The following is a 24,053-nucleotide window of genomic DNA, read 5'->3' on the forward strand; positions in this document are numbered from 1 at the left end:
GGTGCCTTAGGCGCCAACTCCCTGGGTGCTCCGGGGCTGGAGCACCCACAGGGAAAATTGGTGGGTGCAGAGCACCCCCCGGCAGCTCCCCACCCCGCGCCCGGCCCCAGCTCACCTCCGCCTCCGCTTCCTTTCCTGAATGCACCTCCCCGCTCTGCCTCTCGCCCCCGCCCCCGGCTTCCCGCGAATCAGCTGTTCAGCGGGAAGCCTGGGAGGACTGAAAAGCAGGCGGCGGCTTCCCGCTCAGGCCAAGGGTGGCGGAGGTGAGCTGGGGCGGGGAGTGGTTCCCCTGCGCGACCCCGCCCCAGGTTACCTGCTGCGGCGCGGGCAGCCCTCACACCCCCCCCCCCGCCCGAGCTCACCTCCGCTCTGCCTCCCTGGGCCTGAGCCGGAAGCCGCCGCTTGCTTCTCAGCCCACCCCGGCTTCCCATGCGAACAGCTGATTTGCGGGAAGCGGGGGGTGGGGGGCGGAGAAGCACAGCGGAGCAGCGCGTTCAGGGGAGGAGGCGGAGTGGAGGTGAGCTGGGGGTGGGGCGGGGAGCTGCTGGTGGGTGCTCTGCACCCACCAAATTTTCCCCTTGGGTGCTCCAGGGCTGGAGCACCCGTGGAGTCAGCACCTAAGGCGCCACTTTTGGCCGGTTAAATTTAGATGCCCTTTGAGAACCGGTTGTCCCTCGCGGAACAACTGGTTCTAAAAGGGCTTCTAAATTTAACAACCGGTTCTAGCGAACCGGTGTGAACCAGCTCCAGCTCACCACTGCCTATAACCCTATTATTCTCCAGGTGCTGACAAATTGTTTAATAATTAGTTCCAGAATCTTTCAAGGTATCAAAGTTAGGCTAATTGACCTATAATTTCCTGGACCCTCTTTGTTCCCCTGTTTTAAAGACAGGTACTATGTTTACCCTTCTCCAGTCTTCTGGGCCCTCACCCATCCTCCTGGAGTTCTCAAAGGTAATTGCTAATGGTTCCAAGATTACTTCATCTAGTGTTTTAAGTACCATAAGATTAATTTAATCAGGCCCTGCCAACTTGACTACATCTAATTTATCTAAATAGTCTTTAACCTGTTCTTTCGCTATTTTGTCTTTCATTCCTTCCCCCTTGTTAATATTAATTGTGTTGAGTGCAGGGACTGTCTCCTACTCTGTGTCTGTGCTTGGGCCTGATTTCAGTTGGACGTTTCTAGGGGCCACCATAATACAAATAGTAGTATAAAAAAGTACTGAGCACCCACAACTGAAATTGAAGTCAGTAGCAAAGATGAGTTCTCAGTACTTTTTGTATTATTATTTGTATTATGGTAGACCCTAGAGCGCGCCAACTGAGATGAGGCCCCAGCACAGAGTAGGAGACAGTCACTGCACCAGAGAGTGTTGTACCTAACTAGGCCAGACAGACAAAGGGTGAGAGAAAGGAAAGATTCTTATTCTCATTTTATGTTGGCCATAATAATTTGTTGTAAGCATGTGCCCGTGCTGCCATTGTACCCCCCAACACTGCTACCCCATGAAGCTGCCAGAGAAACATTTCCTTTTTCCCCCTGACATATGTAGAATTTTTGCCCTGGGGATAAACAATATTCAGTCCTGTACTTACTATAGATTTAAGGCTGAACAACTTTTTGGGGCTGGTAGAGAGAGCTTTAGTCCCAGTTTCCCAGTGGTGCACACATTTGCATCACTCCCTAAAAGATCCTGGAATAGTGGCCATTAAAATTACATTTCTATACATGGAAAAGCTATTTTATGTCATTTTAGATGTCTACAACTGTATCAGTTATGATTTTTCTCTACCGTGGAAGCCTTTAGAATTAGATTCACACTGCTAAGGAAGCCTGGCTTTACAGGCAGCAATATATAAAAAATAATTCTCAGAAAGTATTTAAAATAGTTTTATTGTACAGTAGGTGTTTTGCACAAAGTACATGATGATGTGGTGCTGTATGAAGGTTTTCTTGGCATGACTCATGCAGCGCTCCCACCCAAATGCCAATAAAACCAGTATATAAAGGATAGAGAGATATGTGTGTGTGTAGCACTATATTATAGGAGACATTGGCGATGACCTTTATATCAGGGTTGTCCAGCACTTTCCATTATAACGCCCTATTATCAATTGCTTATAATTATTAAACAGAGGCTGAAATTTTCCATGATGGGGTGTTCATCCCACACTAGCCCTGGCAGGGTTAACAAGGCAAGAGAGGCTAATTAGCCATTTGATGCACCTGGAGGGAAAAAATGATCCAATGGGTATGTCTACACAGGAAAGAAAACCCTGTGGCTGGGCTGTGGGTTCTGTTTCATTGCTGTGTAGACTTTGGGGCTCCCACTGCACAGGATCCTAGAGCCCCGGCTTCAGCCTGAGCCTAGAGGTCTACACAGCAATGAAATAGCCCCGCAGTCTGATCCCCGCAAGCTTGAGTCTGCTGGCGCAGCTGTGTGTTTTCTTTCCTATGCAGACATACCCAGTGAGGCTTAGCTGGGAATGAAGCTCAACTGGGCAGAAACAAGTGGGGCTTCTATAAAGCCAGAGAGCTGGCAACAGAAGGAGAAGGGCCTGCAGTGAGAGAGTCTGCAGTCACAGTCCCTGATACAAGGGGGAAGAGTAGGAGCCTGTGATAGGCAGTGTAGGAAGCCGTTTAGGGAAGGAGCAATAAGGGTTGGGAGACTAAAGACCTGAGCTGCTGGGTTGAGGGTCCCTTGACTGGAACCCAGTGTAGATGGTGGGCCTGAGTTCCCCCACAAGTCACTGCAGAAAGGGCATGCTAGGGGCAACCTATCTGGAGACTGCCAGGGACAGTTTGGAAGGAGACTTTGATAATACTGTGGAAGAGGGGGAATTTCAATGTGACTTAGCCAGAGAGCTGAGCTTCTAAGAGGAAAGTGCTGCAACTCTGGGAGCAAGGGGGAGGCTATGGAGTAAATGAATAGGATGATGGGATGAGCAATTGGAGGAAGGGGTGTCAGACCATGTGGCAGGCTAATCTCCAGATGGGCCAGTAGGAGGCACCAGAGCCCTAAAAGCATTCCTCACTACAGCTGGGTATTGGCCTCAGGCTGAATTTTTATGCAAAGCTTTAGTAAAAATTAAATTTATTAAAGTTTTCTGAGAACGAGGCAAGTGAAAAAGATTTGCTAATATAAAATTTCCCATCTGTTTTTTTTTAAGAGTCTCTCAGGGTTCGAGCTAGGGTTTGAAATTTGACAGGGTCTTGTGGTCAGAGATTTGACTAAGTTATGAGCCACAGAATTTGGTTCTGGCCTCTTTCTAAACATTGCTCACCATATGTGTTTATAGTAAGGTTGTCCTTCTGCATGAGGGTGTTTCAACTTGTGATTCTAAGGTTTCTTGCCTGATATCACTGTTTTAAAGAAACTTTTTCTTTACACAAACTGGTTTAAAGTCCTAACTACCAAAACCACAAGCTTGAAAACTAGCTTTATGTAAAAAGGAATGTTTCACTTCTAAGTTGTTACGATCAGAGTGAAAGTGTCGATTACTACATATAACACCAGTTATTTAGCTTTAACTTTTATTAGGTATGCGTATGCACATGTAGCAAATCATTGCTTTCAGTGGAAAGAAAAGTCCTATTCTGATGGTAGCTTCATCATAAAATAACCATACCTATTGTAAGAAGTTAATAAGCCAAAAGTACTGTCTGAAAATGATACCTCCACTACACTCAATTGGCTTGTGGCAAAGCTTTATTTACCATCAAAAGACATCTTTTAAAAAAATAAATAATTTCTAATAATTGTTTTATAACCAATCATTTCCTAATCAAAATGAAGATGGCTAGTTTATAAGCCGAGAACGGTAGTCTCCTGCAATATCCTTGCTGTTCCTCAATAGCTTATGTTTGGGAAGCACTCTGAGCTCCTTGGATGGAAGGCATTGTGAATCTAAAACATTTTTTTTTTAATACCACCACCATAAATGATTTGAGAGTCACTGCATGGGCAGCAGGACACCTGGAGAGCATGAGGAATTGCACTATAGTTTGACATCCACAGATGACAAGATGTGAAGACACTTGAAAATTAGTCCTTTTTTCCCCCTGCCATTTCCCCACAGTATGTGAAATGTGTGCTGTTGTCAGTATAACATGGCATACAGCTGAGTCTTTCTTGGCTCAAGTTTGCATGTTTTCACATGGAATAGGTTTGAAGATTATTTCAGTGTTTTCCAGCAGTACAAGGTCATATCTGCACAGATGTGGCCTGCATAAAGAGAATAAATAAACAAAAGAAGCCATTGATATAAAAACAAGCTACCCTCTTTTCTTTGTTCACATGTCCTCTTATAGCACTTTAGGGATTTGTATAGAATGAGTTGTCTGTAGTATGCTTAGGCGGAAAAGAGGGGCTGGTAGGTGAGGTGGGGTTGCTTCCTGCCTATGCTGTGGATCACAGGAATATTTAAACCAGATTTTTTTGACATTCTGCACTGGAAAAGTCTCTTGCCTCTCTTAATGATAAAAGAAAGTGATAGCAGCAGACTGACCCCCGTCTGCATGGACTTCATCCTCTGGAAAAGTCTTTTCTAAGGAGAAAGTGGCTATCTCCTAGGTGACAGCTGGGGTGAGAGGCTCATGAAAACCAGATATATCAAAGGACTGGATATGGACCTGGGACTTGAAAAGCAGGGAGTGAGGAGATCTGAGACACAGAAATGAAGAGGTGTCGCAAGAGAGGGTTGGAGAGAAGAGACCTGGCTTACTAGGAACAGAATAAATTTTCCTTTTATTATTCTGTAGCGAAGCCCAAAGTGCCTGATCAGAATTTATGAGAAATCTAAATATGCAGTTCATTCCTTTTATTTTGCTACTATTTTCTCTCTATTGTTAATAAACCTTATTTTTAACACAAGTAGATGATCCATGGCCTGTTGCTCAAGAAATTTCACACAGACTGTCCCAAAGACAAGAAAACTCGTCAGCCTCTATATGCTGAACGTTTGTATTTACTTGCATCACATTTATTTTCAGTATATTATTGAGCCTTAGGCAACATCCTTGTAACTGCATAAAGGGCCTGTACTTCTTTCCAAGGCCCTTATTTAAATCTCCTTTTAATCAATGCAAATTTTGCCTGAATAAAACTGTACATTGAGATCCCAGATTACACATTTTAGAGACAATAAACCAAATTCTGTCTTCAAGCATAGATACAAAATTCTCAGTGACTACAATGGGAATTGTATGTATAAATTTGAGGGCAGAATTTGACCCCAAAATATATGTACGGGAATTAGACTATGTGGTCTAAATGTAATTCTTCTGGCCTCAATCAGCCCGGTAATCCACATGAAACATTTAAAACCATCTAATTTGCAAGTATGGAGATTGTTAGTAATCATCCACTTACCTTTCTGGATTTGTAATTGACCTTAACCTCATTTGAAGAATCCTGAGTTTGTGCTTTGGGCCTATTACAGACCCTGTGGAAAATGCCAAGGAAATTCTTGCAATTTTTTCAAAATCCTGGTCAAATCCAGCTAGCACACTAGTTTGGTTGTATTGTTGAAAAGTTGCAACTTCACTAAACAGAAAGCAGACAATTTAGAATATACTCACTAAGAAGCAAATCACATTTTGACTAGATTCCGTGTAATATTCACAATGGAGGTTATGGAGAAGTGCCAGGCTCTTGAATTCCTGCTGATTTTTCTGACAGTGGGCTATCAATTCAGATTCCCAGATCCAAACCTGTTCTTACGATTTTGGTACCCAGTCCCCACCAAACCCCCAAGGCATCTACTTTTCTGGTCTTGTTCAGAGGTGGGCAAAAATCTCATGAGAAGGGTATGATTTTTATCATTCAAGAGGGTGGATATCTTGGGAAATCATTTGATTTCTGACACCATAGACTGAAATCTAGTTAGAACAGCTCACAAGATTTTGGTGTCATTGAATCTGACTCCAAAATAGAATCTGAGCTCTGATTCTGCCTTCAATCTGAACTCAAAGTCATAGATTAAATCCAGTCATGGTTCAAACACTGCCTTTTATATGGACCTATATGTTCATTTAGGCAGCCATGTATACTGTATAACATATGCTAAATACAAAATTCTATGTTAAAAGTAAAGGAGTACTTGTGGCATCTTAGAGACTAACAAATTTATTTGAGCGTAAGCTTTCGTGAGCTACAGCTCACTTCATCAGATGCATTCAGAGGAAAATACAGTGGGGAGATTTATATACACAGAGAACATGAAACAATGAGTGTTACCATACACACTGTAACCAGAGTGATCACTTAAGGTGAGCTATTACCAGCAGGAGAGCAGGGGGTAGGGGGAAAACCTTTTGTAGTGATAATCAAGGTGGGCCATTTCCAGCAGTTGACAAGAACGTCTGAGGAACAGCGGGGGGTGGGGGAGGATTAAACATGGGGAAATAGTTTTACTTTGTGTAATGACCCATCCACTCCCAGTTTCTATTCAAGTCTAAGTTAATTGTATCCAGTTTGCAAATTAATTCCAATTCAGCAGTATCTTGTTGGAGTCTGTTTTTGAAGTTTTTTTGTTGAAGAATTGCCACTTTTAGGTCTGTAATCGAGTTACCAGACAGATTGAAGTGTTCTCCAACTGGTTTTTGAATGTTATAATTCTTGACGTCTGATTTGTGTCCATTTATTCTTTTACGTAGAGACTGTCCAGTTTGACCAATGTACATGGCAGAGAGGCATTGCTGGCACATGATGGCATATATCACATTGGTAGATGTGCAGGTGAACAAGCCTCTGATAGTGTGGCTGATGTGATTAAGCCCTATGATGGTGTCCCCTGAATAGATATGTGGACACAGTTGGCAACGGGCTTTGTTGCAAGGCTAGGTTCCAGGGTTAGTGGTTCTGTTGTGTGGTGTGTGGTTGCTGGTGAGTATTTGCTTCAGGTTGGGGGGCTGTCTGTAAGCAAGGACTGGCCTGTCTCCCAAGATCTGTGAGAGTGATGGGTCGTCCTTCAGGATACGTTGTAGATCCTTGATGATGTGTTGAAGAGGTTTTAGTTGGGGGCTGAAGGTGATGGCTAGTGGCCTGTCCTGTAGTAGGTGACTTCTGCGTAGGTACTCTTCTGGCTCTGTCAGTCTGTTTCTTCACTTCAGCAGGTGGGTATTGTAGTTGTAAGAATGCTTGATAGAGATCTTGTAGGTGTTTGTCTCTGTCTGAGGGGTTGGAGCAAATGTGGTTGTATCGTAGAGCTTGGCCGTAGAAGTTACCTACTACAGGACAGGCCCAACAAAGAAAATAACAGAACGCCACTAGCCATCACCTTCAGCCCACAACTAAAACCTCTTCAACACATCATCAAGGATCTACAACCTATCCTGAAGGACGACCCATCACTCTCACAGATCTTGAGAGACAGGCCAGTCCTTGCTTACAGACAGCCCCCCAACCTGAAGCAAATACTCACCAGCAACCTTTCAGTGCAACAGTAATAAACATGCACATGTGACCGTACTTCATGAAGGTCTCTCTATATATGGATGGATATTTAAAGATACGGATCCTGAATAAGTAATGTATAATGTAGTATTTTAACTAACTTTGCCGTAATCAAAAGTCTTGTAAAAATGTATATGCTGCTTTGTTATTCCACCACTAGTGGATTATGTTGGCAAATTCCATTACAAGTGTAAACATGGAGATGTAATTGGAAATGTGCAACATTTTCAGAGTCTAGCATTCAATTTGATGTGCTTTATTAGCATATTTAGGAGCTATGAGAAGGTCAGCAAGATGAAACCCAGTGTTTATGTGGAAAGTATTTACAATTTCACCTGAATATGTCTTTGTTCCTTCATGCATGGTGACTGGCGGGTTATTAAATGCTTAGAAATGCATGGAGTACATACCATGAAACACTAGAGAGTTTTAGATATGCAAGTAAATCCAGCATAAGCCGCATATGACTCAAAGCTGAAGGAATATGCAGCTAGAACTTCCTTGACAAGTCATTGAAGAGTCACTGAAAAACTGGTCATGCAGGAAATGTCTGGCTGTAGCAAGATTAGATTAGTCTCACAAATTTGCATAATCACATGAATCACCATTTCACCCTTGAGAATAATGCAGTGTTTCTGGAGATTATACTCTCAAGGCCAGATGCTCAACTGGTGTAAACTGGCAAAGTTCCACTGGAGTCACATAGTTTGATTAATTTACACCTGCTTACATGGGATTTATTCCATGAGGTGCAAGCAACCCCCAGCTCCTGTGTGCTCGCTTCCTGCCAGCACCAGGGGTTGATTGGCCTAAATTAATTGCCAAGAGTTTTGGATCTTGAACCCAGTAGGACTTACTGATTGATTGTGGATTCTGCTGTGTTCCCAGCTTGATCTGTTAGTTTAATTATGAGGGAGCCTCTTCTAACAGTTTTGTTCCAGATAATAATATCCACCAAGTAATGATGAACTGCAAGGCAGAGGGAGAACACAGTTAGATTCAACTTCTTTCCTTTCCTGACAAAGTGCTTTGGGCTGGAAGCTGAGCTGCAGATGGAGCACATTTTCCTCTCATTTATCTGACATTTGTGTCTTGCTTGTGTTGCTTCTTTTCACTCTCAATTTTCAGTCTCCCCCTTGCTTGTCATCTCCTAGCCCCTTCTCATTTGCTTCATTTCTTTGCCCCTTCACATGCTCACTCTTCTCCTCCAATTCTCACTGTGCATTTCCTTGCAGTGGACCTTTTCCTTTCTGCTGCCACTCTACTCTGTTTACTGTCTCCTAGCAGGCTCTCACTTGACCCTTCCACATGGCTCTTTTCATATGGGATTCTTTCCCCTCTGCATGATGTAGATTTCCTTAGTTCTCCAGAACTTCCTTTACTGCTCTTGAACTGCCCACCTTGTCTACTTGGACTCTCTCAACTAGCCACTTTCTTCCTTCTAGCCCATCTCCTCTGCTGTTGCACTGCCTAGCCAAGCATGCTGTTGTCTCTACACTTTGCTCTAGGAATCATTTTGAGGCAGTTCTGTCTATGGCCTGTGCTATACAGGAGGTCAGACTAAATGAGCACAAGGGTCCCTTTCAGGATTGGAATTTATGAAATTTTCCACCGATCTGTTGTCTGCTCTCATATCTTTTTCTCTCCCTTTTCTTTTTGATTCACTTCAGGATTTTTCCCCACCTTCTAGGGTGGGTACATTCATAGCACAAGCGTATGTATACTGAATCCAACTACTTGGGACAACCTGGTCAATTGTCCTTGAAGCCAAAATGGCCAAGAGTTTCTCTGCTGCTGAGACAAAAAAGACCAATGAAACCTTGCAAAAGGGCCATCTTGGCATTCTGTGTGTTGATGGCAAATGTAAAACTGGAGCATGGAACATCTGAACATTGTTTGAAACATCTAACATCCTCCTTTTCATCCAGCAGTTAAAAACCCTGAATTGAGATCTGTGCTTTATGTGAAGTGCCCTGGCCAGGAAGCTGTGAAAAGAAAGCTGAGAACTTGATGGGTTGCGCCAGCAAAGTGTGGCTGTTGTATTTTTACCTAATGCCTGACAGGCATTGTAGGATTGGCAGGAGATTAATTAAGCGATTTATCAGCATGTGATTCCATACCAACTGTGGGCATCTTCCCATCAACATAGTCTATGGTTCTACCAACACCAATGATGTGGCTGCAGATTTTTTTACAAGCAACCGCAGATAGTCTTAAATGAAACTCCAGGAAGAGATGATCCTGGGCACCTTTAATGTCCTGGTAGAAGAGGATAATGACTCCTGGCAAAATTCACTTGGGAAGTTGGGTATTCAGTATTTGTACAGCACCAAGCACAATGACATCCTTGTCCATGATTGGGGATCCTAAATGCTATAGTAATCCAAATAATAAATAATAACAGGAATGAGCAGCAATGGCTGGAATTTGCAGCTGCCAGTGACATGATCACTGACTCATTTTTCCATCACCACAAGATTCACAAGCAGACATGGTACAGCCCAGATGGTTTCTCTGGGACTCTTATTGATTGTGACTTTGTTAACAACCATTGGCAGTCATGGATGTAGGAGTTTGCAGAGGCATCGGACTTGACACTGGATCATCAGCTTTAGCTGGCAAAAGTACCTCTGACTTTGATGTCAGCCAGTTAATGGGCCAAAATTAGTCCAATTCAATTAAAACCTCTTATTACAACCAAGCTATCAAAAAAGAACTAGATAAATTCTTGGAGGATAGGTCCATCAGTGGCTATTAACCAGGATGGGCAGGGATGGTGTACCTAGCCTCTGTTTGCCAGAAGCTGGGAATGGACAACAGGATGGATCACTTGATGATTACCTGTTCTATTCATTCCCTCTAAAACACCTGGCACTGGCCACTGTCAGGAAACAGGATATTGGGCTAGATGGACCTTTGGTCTGATCTGGTATGGCTGTTCTTATGTTCTGTCATCCATTCTGAACTGCATAAGGCCATTGAAGCATTAGAGACTTAAGTCTCACTTCCTGTCACCTGATGAGGAATGGTATTGTTTCAAGTTGTCAGTGCAAACTGCTGCCAGCTCAGTGCTGGGGCTCCTCGCTTCAGATGTCATCCAAGAATCAGTGAGGACATGCTCACTCACTTCAGTCGCAACTAAGAAAAAAGCGAGACTACAATTTGAGTCTTTAAAGATGTTTGTCAAGAGCGAAAGCAAAAGCTGAATGGGTTCAGCTTTGGAACATCATCAAGTCACTTTGTAAGAACAATAAGGAATCATGGTGATCGACTCAGGCAGCGAGTGTAGAACAGGCTGCCATCAGGCATGATCTCCACACCGTCTTTTCACCTTTGCAGTGTTTGTGGGGGAAGGTGGCACCAGCTTGTCCAGTAAAGAATCAAGATGGCAGCATTAGCCACTATGCAAGATCTGTTGCATCGATGGGTAGATCATTTCAATATGTTCCTCAATTGACTGCTGCCTGCATTCCCTTTTCCAATTGAAGAGGGCCAGGAAGATCCAGTTAAGAACCTTTCTTCAACCAAGATGAGATCTGAATCACAGTCATAAGAACGGCCATCCTGGGTCAGTACAATGGTCCATCTAGCCCAGTATCCTATCTTCTGACAGTGGCCAATGCCAGATGCGTCAGAGGGAATGACCAGAATAGGCAATCATCAAGTGATCCATCCCCTGCATTCCACTCCCATCTTATGGCAGTTAGAGGCTTAGAGACACCCAGAGCATGGGATTGCATCCCTGACCATCTTGGCTAACAGGAATTGGTGGACCTGTCATCAATAAACTTATCTCATTCTTTTTTGAATCCCGTTACAGTTTTGGCCCTCATAGCATTCCCTGGCAACAAGTCCCACAGGTTGACTGTCTATTGTCCAAAAGCTGTAGTCTGGAAAGGCACCAGGGGTTTGTAACATCACCCATGAGGTGTTGAAGACAGGTCAGAGTATGGTTGTACCATGCTGCATAGACTCCTCCAGACCCTCTGGCACACTAATATCATCCCTGATGATTTGAAGAAGGTGGTTATTCTGCCTCTGTTCAAAAAGGGCAATAAGGCAGAATGTAGCAACTACAGAGGTATTATGCTGTCCCCCAGAGGGAGTCTTCAATTCCATGTTAATGTCTTGAATCACTAATGCAGTTCGTGGCAAAGGCTGGGATACTCAGTGTTGCTCTAGACCTGGTCATTCCACTGTCAACCAGATCTTTACCATAAGGCAGCTTTTGGAGAAGATGGCTGAATTTAATAAGCTGTGTGCAGCAGTTTTTATAGACTTCTGTCAGGCCTCTGATTCAGTGCATCAGGTAAGCTTATGGGATCTGATGACGTGACTCAGCATCCCTGGGAAGATAGTGTCATTGAAAGAAGAACTCTATAATGGAATGGAAAGCTGCGTTCAAGTCCATGGCAGATACATGGTATGGTTCCTATCTCCATGGGAGTTCAACAAAGCTGCATCCTGTCACCATTGTTGTTCAGTATTGGTACTGATTGACGGATTAACGTGAGGATATGCCTTTTGGTGTTGCGCTGAACACCATTCTGCTTTGAGATCTCGAATATGCCAATGACATTGCTGGCTCAGTGTGGTGAATCACTGCAGCTGATGGCTGATCTGGTTGGGCAAGAAGCAGCGAGCATTGGTCTGGCTATTTATCTGGATTAAACCAACTCCCTGACCATCATGCAGCGTCCAGCTCCAGATTACACCCAGCTCAATATTAACCTGCTCAGACAGGACTTCAAGCAGGTGGTGACTGTCAAATACTTGGGAAGCATCACAAACTGTGCGAGAGAGCCATGTTTCGGGCCGTTCAACAGCCTCAGTGAAGACATTGGGACATCAATCTTGCTAGGAAGCTGCAGATCTATAGGACCATGGTTATACCCACTCTATTGTATGGCAGTGAAACATGGGCGCTGAGGAACGCTGACAAATGGTGGTTACATTTTCATTTATTGTCATCTTCGTCAGCTGCTCCATATTAAATGGGAGGAATAGATCAGCAGTGAGGATATTCATAGCTGAACCCAGCAAATGCCTCTATCAGTGCTGTTTTGGTTTATTGCTTTCTTGGTATGGACATATTATTAGGATGGAAGACCAATGAATTACAAAGCTTTACCAATGAATGCTGCTTACATGGCTGGGGATCATGTGGTCACCAAAAATTTCAGTGGCGCAGTGAGATTGGCTGGATGTTCAGTCTATGTCAATTGCTGTCAGAATGCCTTCAGGACCGCGTCAGACAGTGATCCAGTTGATGCTCAGTCTGCAAGGAGGTTACATCCTGTTGGGATTTGCCATGAGGATGATGACAGATCTTTCACCTTCCTGCTTAAATTATTCCCTTCCTTTTCTTTCCTACCATTTCCAGGTTTTTCACCCTTCCGCTCTGTCCTTTTCTCTCTGCTCCTTGATTTCTTCTCAGCCACTCACTCTTTCTTTGTTTCCAGAACACCCTTTCCTCAGTCCTATCACTCCTGCCCAGTGAAGCCTCTCTCCTCTGTGCCAGCTTCTTCTCAACTAATTTATCCTTGCTCCTGCTTGCTCCAGTCTCTCTCCGCCCGCTATCCCTTCTGTCCAGCCCTGTGCGTGTGCTTCCTCCTGGCCAGGTCAGTCCCCTTTGTATCTCTACATGGTGTCTTTTCCCAGTTCCTGCCTGTGTACCCCACAGTTTCTCTCTCTTGTTTTTGAGGTTGCCAGGTGTTTTTTCCTTGTTCTTTATGGAAACAAACCTGAATTTTTTTTATCTGTTTAAAGCCTGATTCTGCTCTGAAATGTGTCTCCCTATAAAGGCACCTTTTCACTCTGCAGACTTGCCCTTGTGCATGTTTGCTGTCCGACTGGCTTGTTTTAGGGGCTAAAATAGGTTTTTGCTACTTTTTAATCCCATTAAAACTAAGAGTCCCCCTAGCTCTAGGACAGTGAGCATGATTCTCTTCCAGCTCACAGATCACATCTGTTAGCTAAGCAACGGCATCAGGACCACTCCTGCCCCCAGTCACAGCAGAGCAACTCTGAAGACAATGAGAACTGTGCAGATTTAGCTGAGCTCAGAGTCTGGCTGGCAGAGCCTTTCCCAGTGATGAGGCAGGAGAATGAAAGACTCTCCAATCCCTAGCAGGACTGGCAGTTGGACAAAACATCTTGGTATTCTTACACTGAGCATATTTGCTTCAGAAGTCACTGAGGGTTATATTGACCCTTTAAGAGCTGCACTGCCCCAGGGGAACACACCCTGCCTCTTTGAGCTTCTTGGCAGAGTGAGGGAGGGTGCCTACTACATCCTTATGGGAATGAGCCTGCTCCTCTGCAGCCCACTTCCTTCCCATGGTTTGAGGCAGGAGCAGGGGAGAGAACACCAATTGCACTTGGCCTTTGTTTGGGTTGTGTCAGCTCTGGGTGGAAGCTCCTTTTGTCCTCTTCCCACATGCTGCACACTCACATAATTCGACTTGCCAATAAACATGGGGCACCACTGTATCATTGTACAGAGTCACTGTCAGAGCAAAACTGCATTTTACAGAGAGCCTTCAAGGGTGACCTGCAAAGGAGTTTTGGAAAGTTGGGCTTGTGCTCATTTGTATTTGTGTATGATGGATTAAGAAGACCTGAAAGGGATTTACCTTAGAAATGTCTAGTCTGGTCTCCCTGGCTTTGCTGGAGATCTCCCCGATGTTTATTGTGAACTCTAGCACTCTGAAGAGCTGGGAGTGCTGAATCCTCTGTTAGCCACAGTGGCAATCAACAATTGAGTTACACAAGTGTTAAAGCAAACAGAGTTTGAAATGGTTTAATTAAAAACCCCTTCCTTTCTCCAGTTTGCTCCAGTTCTACTTCCTGGATTCTTGTGATGTCACCATTTCCCTACTCTCCAGTCACCCTGGAACCTTCCAGCATACACAGAACCTGAATTTCTCATGGGAAAAAAAACCCAAGCAGATAAAGTTAAAAAAACAGAGAACCCAAACACTTGTCACTGCTTCATCATCCATCATAAAGCTGATAAATATCTATTGTTTTTTCTTTGCAGGTCACCTTTAAGGGTTAACAGTTCAATCTCACACACAGTTAAACTCACTGGGAGGTATGCCATTGACTTCAATGGTAGTAAGGTTGGACCCCAAGACAGTTACTGTTTTTTCCTAGGCTTTATTCACATATCACCAAATTTACTAGTTCTAAAAGGGAAACTGGTCTGTTCCTGTGTGTCTCTACTTAGCTGATAGGGAAAGATTGTTTTGTCACTGTGTCAAGTGTATCTGCCCTTTTGGAGCAGAGTGCTATCATTGCAAATGGAAATGCATTTTATCCATCAGCTACAAGCTGTGAAATGCAATGACAGCTAACTGACTGTTCTGAATTCGATGTAAGTGCTGTTGCTGACAGAGAGAGTCCTCAATGCAAAGTTGAAGGAATGTTAATCACTCACGGCAGAATGGTTCTTCGTCCGATGTATCAAAAAACACTTTAGTCACGGGAGGATTCTTTAGTATTAAATAGCTTTTCCACTTGTCAGCATAATAACCTGTAGACCACAGTGTGAAAATTCAGCATTAGGTGACTGTACAAGACCAAATGACTGAAAAGAAATCAAGTTAGTGCTTGATTTATACCAAATTGCTTTTCAGCCACAAGGTGAATATTGCAAATAGTTACTGATAAAACACAGCATAGACAATATCCCTAATACTCTGTATACTCATGTGAGTAAGCTAAGCCCATGTGTTAGTGCTCACAGGAATGAGGCCTAAATATGGCTGTTTTCTGTCCATCCCATATTTTAAGAGCCATCCTTTTTTACTATCTGCTGTCTCTTGTCAAGACAAGTGTTGCTCAATAGAACAATAATCTCCCTTACTTTGGAAGTTTATTTCAGGAGCTCAAGTATATTTTCTAGAGCCAGGGTTTCCAAACATGAGAGCCTAAAGTTACACTCCTAAATGTATATTTGGACAAGTAAAACAAGTGATCTGATTTTCAAAAGTGGAGAGGATTCAGCAGCTCCTGTTGAAGTCAGTAAGGGTTTAAGATGCTGAACACCTCTTGGAAGCACTCAGCACTTAGCAGGAGCATGTGCTTATCCCCATTCAGCTCCCCAAAAGTATGTGAATTCTGCTCTGCCCCGCAGAAAAATCTACAAGTTCTTGATTTGGCTGTTCGGTCTCCTGTGAGTGCTGATCTGTGCAGTAACTGTGATGTGAATGTACAAAGGCTAAATGAAGCATCCAAATCCATTTTCACTTGTAACGTAAGCTAGGATTTATACCTACCTTTCCAGATGTGAAATGGTGTCATCTCACCCACCCACCCGCAGAAGGAAGCAAAGACTGTATGTGTTAAGGGACTCTGCAAACAGCTCTGTCCCATGAGTCCTTTGGCAACATGTACCAGAATTCAGAGTAACAGCCGTGTTAGTCTGTATTCGCAAAAAGAAAAGGAGTACTTGTGGCACCTTAGAGACTAACCAAGGTTACATGGCATAACATAGGGTACAGTGTGACAGGCAGCAGTATGAGTCCCTTGGATTGTTAAAAACCATCTCCAATACACAGCTTTTATCCACATTGGACACTGCATCATCCTTACCCAGGACGGGGCATGGCATGGGCTGGAAAGCCTCACAGCTGGCACACTTGCTGTTCCTGTAATCTCTGTATGTATTACAGGGGTATGCAGTGATGTTGCAGCTCTCTTTCAAGGATGACAGGAACAGGAAAACAGACCTCTGATGGTCACATTTAAAATACTGTGATCCTTGTTGACACAAAGAAAAGGGATATTTCATTAGAAATCCGTGTAAGGCAGGCAAAATGTTAGTGCAACAGCAAAACAGCAAGCACCCTGTTGTTGTGACAGTATCACTATCCATTCTTAACACAAGAGATGTTCACAGGGTCATGTTAAATCATGTCCAGCATCTTGATGTAGAGCTGCACATCCTGTAAAGCAAGAAACTCTGAGCCAGTGCAGCTTGTGCAACTCGCACTATAAATCAGATGGAAGGAGACCCTAAGCGCTCCACACTGCTTCTGGGCTGGACACAGATTGTCCCCCACTGCTTCTGGGCCAGAGACACTGATTGTCCCCACTGCTTCTGGGCTGTCAACCGGGACATACCTGTTCCTACCAATGAACAGGGGCTTAGAATCTAAACAGTGCCTCAAGTAATCTAACCACAATGGACTTTCATGAGACCAGGCCCAAAAGTATGGGTATGTTTAAAAACACTGTAAAATGGCACCTTCATACTCACCATACACTGTCTGCTTCATATGTACCTTCAAGTCATACCTGTCTCCAGACTAAAAGAAGACTAGCCTATGGTTAGCACTGCAGAGCCACTGCTGGTATGCACAACTATGGATTCTACTCCACCTCGTGAATTAGCCACCCGGTTCTTAGCTGGGGTTGTCACTTAGGTGGTGCATTCCTTTTGCATAAGCTCTTGTCATTCCTGATAAAAGCTCTTACAGAAGCAACTGATTCCATGGTCTGTGCTGAAACGCACAGCAGTGTACTAAAACCTGCCTCAAAATGCCCACCTCTCCAATTTGGCATGCTGGTGACCGCACAGGAACTGTAAGGAAGTTCTGTTAAAGACCTACAAACAGCAGGAGGGGGACTCAGGATGTGTGAGAATAGCCAGGGCAAAACTAAATTCCTGTGTGTGCGACCCTTGAAAAATGCCATAGAGCATTACAGAAAAGGGCAATGATGGCTACACTAAGCAACATAAGAGATCTGCACCTCTGAAGCAAAACAAGCTTCATCCCACCATAAAAATCCTTTGAAAAATGTTTCCATGGACCATGACTCCTTAGTAAGGTTGTTGCCCGATGTATAATAGTGCAGGGCTTGGCATCTTTCCCCAGCACACATGCTGCATTTTTTCCCTCTTCAATGGGTGACTCTAGATGTCCTCACCGCCAGGTGCTAAAGCCTCAAATTGCTGTCTCACAGTTTAGACACATGGTTTTATGGACGTGATATCAATGCCTAACCAGGGCAAGTGGAAATTTACACTGCAAAAACTTTGCTATTGGTCTCAAATGTAGGGGTTTGCTGCAAATTTCAGTGTTTTATGTAGAATTTAAATTTTTGTTTAAAATACACAAGTTTTATATTTTTTTAGTGCCTGACTAAACACAGCAAGAGCCAGTACCTCTCTGAAGAGCTTGTACGATAGAAGAGACTAGACAAAGGACGGGAAGGGAACCAGAGGCACACAGAGGGGAAGTGACTTGCTCACGGTTACATACTAGCTCAGTGGCAGGAACAGATCACAGGTCTCCTGAGTGCCACACTGTCTGTTATTGCCAAGACATGCATCATTGCCTCAGTGTTGTCTTCTCCATTTACACTGTTCTCTGCACTGGTTCTGGGGACTCATTACTGGTAACACTTGTGCTTTCACACTGAATTTGCTTTTTTTTTTTTTTAAATAAAAAATCCCACATCTTCTAAATGTTTCTACAAGTTCTGGGGGGTCAACTTGCTCACTGAATTTATGCATGCAAATTTGCTCCACAGCAAAATTTGATCTCATTCGCTCACTTGGAAGAGAGCAGAAAATCCAGGATGAAACAGCAAAAGGTTATGGGTCAGATCCTCCTCTGGTGCAAATCAGCGTGGCTCCCTGGACTTCAGTGTAGCGACCCCCTAATATACAGCAGCTGGGGATCTGACTTTTGGGTTGTTTTTCAAAAAGTTGGTTGTGGATTTTTTTTACTGTCAGTGAGTGTTTCCCCCACACTTCTTTGGGTGATTTGTTGAAAATATTTTGTCCTAGTTTTCCCAATGCAAAGTGTATTTCATTACCAGAAAATATTGTTTGTGGACAGCCGGGCTGGTCGGTTCCTCCATTGGCATAGAAGTCTATATGTCCTAAAGCTTCTCTGTAGCCTAGTCCTAATCAAAGAAAATATCATTTTTAGAAAGAATCTTAAAGTGCCGGGAAAAGGAATTTCAGATGAAGAATTAGGAACAAATAACCTGGATTCTTTTAGCATTGGCAGTCTCAGCTGTGCAAGAGATTTAGCTTCCTTAATCTATTTATGCATCATTGAACTAAAAGACAATGACCCCATTGCCATATTTTAGATAATGACATTAAATGCTCACAATAAGACAATGTGTATGACATGTGCATGATGTGCATCTGGGCCCATCACCTGCAGAGAAACCATGGGAGGGAAAAAAGGTAAGTTAAATCTCTGTGGTTTTGTGGCCTTCTTAGGGAAGGAGTTTGCCAGGCCTTCAAGAAGGCAAATTGATGGTCCAGACAGTGGTGACCCTCGTCTGTCTTCTTGCCTTATCCAAGGGTAGATCTTGGACTCACAGAGCACCTTCTAGAAACTGCTGACATCCCTCCTCCATGCAGGAGGAGAAGATCCATGAGTGGATGGTCCCCTCCATGCACAGATATGGACCAGGGCTTGATCTCATGCAAGGAGGTGGATTCTGAACAGGATCCTGAAATGAGTACAGAGCTAGTGGAGCTGTGTGAGAACAGGGTGATGCTGCTTTGTTAAGGGGAGACACAGCCATTAGCATATGCTGCTGGAGTCTGACAGGTGGGTCTTGAGTGCCATGGAGGAGAGTGATACAGTAGTCTAGGTCAGAGAAGTCAAACGTATGGGTGTGGGTTTCAGCAGAGGAGGAACTGCGGGGGGCAATTACCAAATGGTGATGGGGTGATTGGGAAACAGTGTGGGAAGAAAGGTTCAGAATCCAGGATGATGCCAAGGATACAGACTCACCTGACGAAAGTATTCTTGGCCCAAGGAGAATAATAAAGGCATGCAGCATTATGCAAAGCTGTGTAATGCCTCCCAGCTGAGGACCACAGGGCAGGTTACAAGCAGCCATGGAGTTTTATGTTATTAACACTATGTCCAAGGGAATGAACCGGTTCAGCTTTTCAAGTTGGTGTGATTAGCTTTTGCTATTTTAATTCCTGGCTCCAGTTCCTTAGTGATCTGTGACCACTGCGAGCAGCAGCGCTCCCACAGCCAGGCAGAGCTGGCTCTGAGGTGCTACTGCACATGAGGGTGCTCTCCCTTTGCCAGCTCACAGCTGAAATCCTTGTATTGGAACACAAGGACCGCTCTGCCCTCCCTCTCCAGGGGCCATAATGCCTCTCCCCTGGCCAGCAAAGCAAGCTGTATCCCATGCAGCACACGTGCACCTTGTGCAGACCTAGGAACGGCCAGTGTTCCCTTGGGGGCTGTGAAGCTCGGCACCACCCATGTCACTGAGTCCTCTGGGTTTGGCTGTTGAGATACGTCCTGTTAAACCAGTAACGCAGCAGAAATAGCTCTGGGGTGAATAGTGACCCATTTTCTGACCTGTGCAGAATGGGACCCACCCTGCCACCCCCACGCAGCCTGGGCATAACCCTGTGATCTGAGTTAGATCACTGCCCCCTGCAGGCACAGTGTTCCAGCCAATGAGAGAGGAGCCCAGGCATTGCCTCACAGTAGCCTTCTCACTCCTGCAGCCAGTTTAGTTCCTGGGTTTCCATCTAATGAAACACAGAGAAGGAAGAAATGAAATATTACCATCAATATCAGAATGAATGACATCAACAAATTGGGCATCTGTAGGATCTAACCTTTCCTCAGGGGGTTTCCCATTAAATAAGGGGCCTGCTGGGTCAAGACCTGAAATGCAAAATGATTATTATGGCATGACTGTAATGTGGTGCTATTTAAATGATTCTCTATATCCCTGTGAATGGGCAGTCCCCACTCCACCCCGGATACAGCACACTCACACACTGGCTTAGCATCTGAGAACACACACACTGTTACAGGGTTTTCCCTCCCTCCTAGTGAAGTACAAAATATAAGCCTCAGTCTGAGCCTCTTCCTTAGCATAGGTTCCTAGGGCTCCCCCTCAAGACCCTGCTGTCCCTACTCGGAGTTCCTTCTTCCTCAGAGAGGCCCCAAGGCAGCTTATGTTCCTGGCATGTGGCTGACAGGGCTCACCATGTCTGTTCTGAGGGCTAGCTAGTAGAAATAACTACATCTCCATATAGGGTTTTTGCACCTGACACTGTTGCATAAGGCCTATCAGTGATGTAGTGCTCCATGTGTTCAGAACACAGGACTGGCACTCACTAACTAACTAATCTATGCAGCACTCCTGGAGCTCAGGACAGAAAGTATTATTCAGTGTTTGGGTAAATGGAGGCAGAGAGCTGAAGTGATTTGCCCAAGGCAGGAGCAGGGATTGAGAAAGAGGCTTACCTGTTATTCTCCCAAGTTTGCCATTATACAGCTGTCCCACAAACCCAGAGATATGCGCTCCAAGACTAATTCCTATCATATAAACAGAGTCAAGTGATGCTCCGTCGGCCTGTGATTTAAAAATGTCCATGATCATAGGTTACAGAAATGTTAAGCACATAAGAAACATCAAGAGCAGGAAAAGGCCATCCAGCTGGTTCCAGGGATAACGTAAATAGCCCGTCCTAATTTTTACCTGCCAGTTCTTCTCTTTTCCCCAAATGGAGGTGTCTTTTGAGACATAATGCCCAAGGCAAATTCCACTGAAATGAGCTTCCTTTTGTCCACTGAGGTTGTTGTACTGGTGAGGTATCTCATGCTCAACACCCTTTGGTGATGTGAATCTGATAGCTAAACATTTCCGGGCCGTCACTGTGTTTTCCTTGGACAGCAATTATGCACGGAACAGTGTCTAGTGTGTGTGGCTGCTGTGGCAATACCAATAATTAATAATAAACCCCAAATTGCCAGCATGTGGTTTCAGAAATGTATTTGCTAATTAAAATATCCTAATGCAAGTTGCTGCAGCCCATGGCCTCCCTGAAGCTGTTAACTAATCTGTGCAATATGTCACAAGTGCTCACGTTAGTCTGGTCCTCCATAAAAATGTCCTGCCCTGTACACTTCTGACACATGTTCTTCAATCACACCAGTGTTCCCAGTCACCAGTTAACAGCCAAGTGAAATCAATAAGACTTGAACGATCGTATAATATTTGGTCAAAATAAGAATGTAAAATAACATTTAACACCTTAAACAAAATAAAACCATATTTTCATTCACTTTTTTTCACTTTATCTGTTGGAACCCTGATGTTTCATCAGAAAAAGATTGCTCCGAGGTCAGAAGGTGATAAGTGGAGTGCCCCAGGGGTCGGTCCTGGGGCCGGTTTCCGGTGTCAAGTGGAGTGCCCCAGGGGTCGGTCCTGGGGCCGGTTTTGTTCAATATCTTCATAAATGATCTGGAGGATGGTGTGGATTGCACTCTCAGCAAATTTGCGGACGATACTAAACTGGGAGGAGTGGTAGATACGCTGGAGGGGAGGGATAGGATACAGAAGGACCTAGACAAATTGGAGGATTGGGCCAAAAGAAATCTGATGAGGTTCAATAAGGATAAGTGCAGGGTCCTGCACTTAGGACGGAAGAATCCAATGCACCGCTACAGACTAGGGACCGAATGGCTAGGCAGCAGTTCTGCGGAAAAGGACCTAGGGGTGACAGTGGACGAGAAGCTGGATATGAGTCAGCAGTGTGCCCTTGTTGCCAAGAAGGCCAATGGCATTTTGGGATGTATAAGTAGGGGCATAGCGAGCAGATCGAGGGACGTGATCGTCCCCCTCTATTCGACATTGGTGAGGCCTCATCTGGAGTACTGTGTCCAGTTTTGGGCACCACACTACAAGAAGGATGTGGATAAATTGGAGAGAGTCCAGCGAAGGGCAACAAAAATGATTAGGGGTCTAGAACACATGACTTATCTGGCTGATGAAACTTGCCCATATGCTCAGGGTTTAGCTGATCACCATATATGGGGTCGGGAAGGAATTTTCCCCCAGGGTAGATTGGCAGAAGCCGTGGAGGTTTTTCGCCTTCCTCTGTAGCATGGGGCACGGGTCACTGGCTGGAGGATTCTCTGCTCCTTGAAGTCTTTAAACTACGATTTGAGGACTTCAGTAGCACAGATATAGGTGTGAGGGTTTTTTTTGTAGGAGTGGTGGGTGAAATTCTGTGGCCTGCATTGTGCAGGAGGTCAGACTAGATGATCATAATGGTCCCTTCTGACCTAAATATCTATGAATCTATGAATCTTATGAGGAGAGGCTGAGGGAGCTGGGATTGTTTAGCCTGCAGAAGAGAAGAATGAGGGGGGATTTGATAGCTGCTTTCAACTACCTGAAAGGGGGTTCCAAAGAGGATGGCTCTAGACTGTTCTCAATGGTAGCAGATGACAGAACGAGGAGTAATGGCCTCAAGTTGCAGTGGGGGAGGTTTAGATTGGATATTAGGAAAAACTTTTTCACTAAGAGGGTGGTGAAACACTGGAATGCGTTGCCTAGGGAGGTGGTGGAATCTCCTTCCTTAGAGGTTTTTAAGGTCAGGCTTGACAAAGCCCTGGCTGGGATGATTTAACTGGGAATTGGTCCTGCTTCGAGCAGGGGGTTGGACTAGATGACCTTCAGGGGTCCCTTCCAACCCTGATATTCTATGATTCTATGATTCTATGTGGGTAATGAGAGGACACAGAGCCTGTTGGGTGTGCATAAGCTTGAATGAGTCATCAGTGTCATTGTTACCTGTATGAGGCTATCTCCTATTTGCAGGGGGAGTGTAGCTCAGTGGAACAGCTTTACATCCTGATCTGCACAGACCATTCAGCACCTCTCTTTACATGGCGAGACCACTTAAGTGCATGTAATTCAGTGTTATACAGTCCTTACAATAATCTCATTCATATTTCCTCTGCCATTCAAGTTGGTAGCTTCACATTTAAAACCATTAATCCCTGGATGTGAATTGAACTCAAGCATACTCTCAGTGACACATTTTTGAAGTGGCTGCGACCAAATCTGTACTTTTAATTGTCCAACTTTAGGCACCTAACTTTTGGGAATTCGAGTTTAGAGAACAGTGTGGAGGTGCCCCCAAACTCCAACTGGTGCATGCCAGTCTCCTGTTAGACATCCGGCTGCCTAGTTTGTGTGTTCAAATGTGCACCGGCAAATCTGATTTCTGGGGCACTTGAAATGTATGTACCTCAGATTAGAGGCTTTTAAAAAAAATTGGTACTCCAAGTTTAAACTGAACAAAGCTGTAAAATGCTAACATGCAAAGCCAAAGTAAAGATTTTGGCACTGCGTATATTTGAGTTTACAGTAATTAATGCATCTCTTTAAAGAACAATTTGCTATCCCTAAGATCCTGCTGTATTACAATACTTCCTTTACTCCGTTAACACCATCACAATTATTATGAACATCTAACTTACCAACATTTGGTCTATAAGTGTCTTCAAGAATTCAGCAACTTTCTTAGTGTTGCTAGAAGCCCTGTGATAGAGCAGAGTCGTAGCCCCGCGGTTCCAATCTACAATGATTATGTTCATGTCTTCCACAGAGAGCAAGAGATGTACTGCTTGTTGTATCCAGATTGGGGGAGAACCTGTGGGTCTGTACCCATGCACAATGAGGGTAGTTTTCTTGGTCACATTCAGATACCTGGAGCCAGCTGAACTGAGAGTTTCAGCACAGTTCTGGTTTTGTCTTGTGTACAGCATTAGCTTCACTTTCAA

At 44.3% G+C, this 24,053-nt stretch overlaps 1 protein-coding gene across 3 annotated transcripts; it reads right to left on the reverse strand.

Moving 5' to 3' along the window:
- Positions 1-4,056: 4,056 nt before the first annotated feature.
- On the reverse strand, positions 4,057-24,053 carry LIPH (lipase H). Of its 3 annotated transcripts, XM_077826545.1 has the most exons (9): positions 23,751-24,053; positions 20,724-20,832; positions 20,034-20,135; positions 18,292-18,381; positions 16,060-16,227; positions 14,903-14,998; positions 8,319-8,430; positions 5,377-5,550; positions 4,057-4,230 (listed from the first exon to the last, which is right to left on the reverse strand). In XM_077826545.1, the coding sequence occupies exons 1-9, from the start codon at positions 24,036-24,038 to the stop codon at positions 4,143-4,145; spliced, it is 1,227 nt and encodes a 408-aa protein (XP_077682671.1). In that variant the 5' UTR covers positions 24,039-24,053; the 3' UTR covers positions 4,057-4,142. The 3 variants fall into 3 exon arrangements, with proteins under 3 accessions (XP_077682671.1, XP_077682672.1, XP_077682670.1); XM_077826546.1 differs by lacking the exon at positions 20,034-20,135; XM_077826544.1 differs by lacking the exon at positions 18,292-18,381.

The sequence above is a fragment of the Eretmochelys imbricata genome, chromosome 9 (assembly GCF_965152235.1).
Source record: "Eretmochelys imbricata isolate rEreImb1 chromosome 9, rEreImb1.hap1, whole genome shotgun sequence".
Lineage (NCBI taxonomy): Eukaryota > Metazoa > Chordata > Testudines > Cheloniidae > Eretmochelys > Eretmochelys imbricata.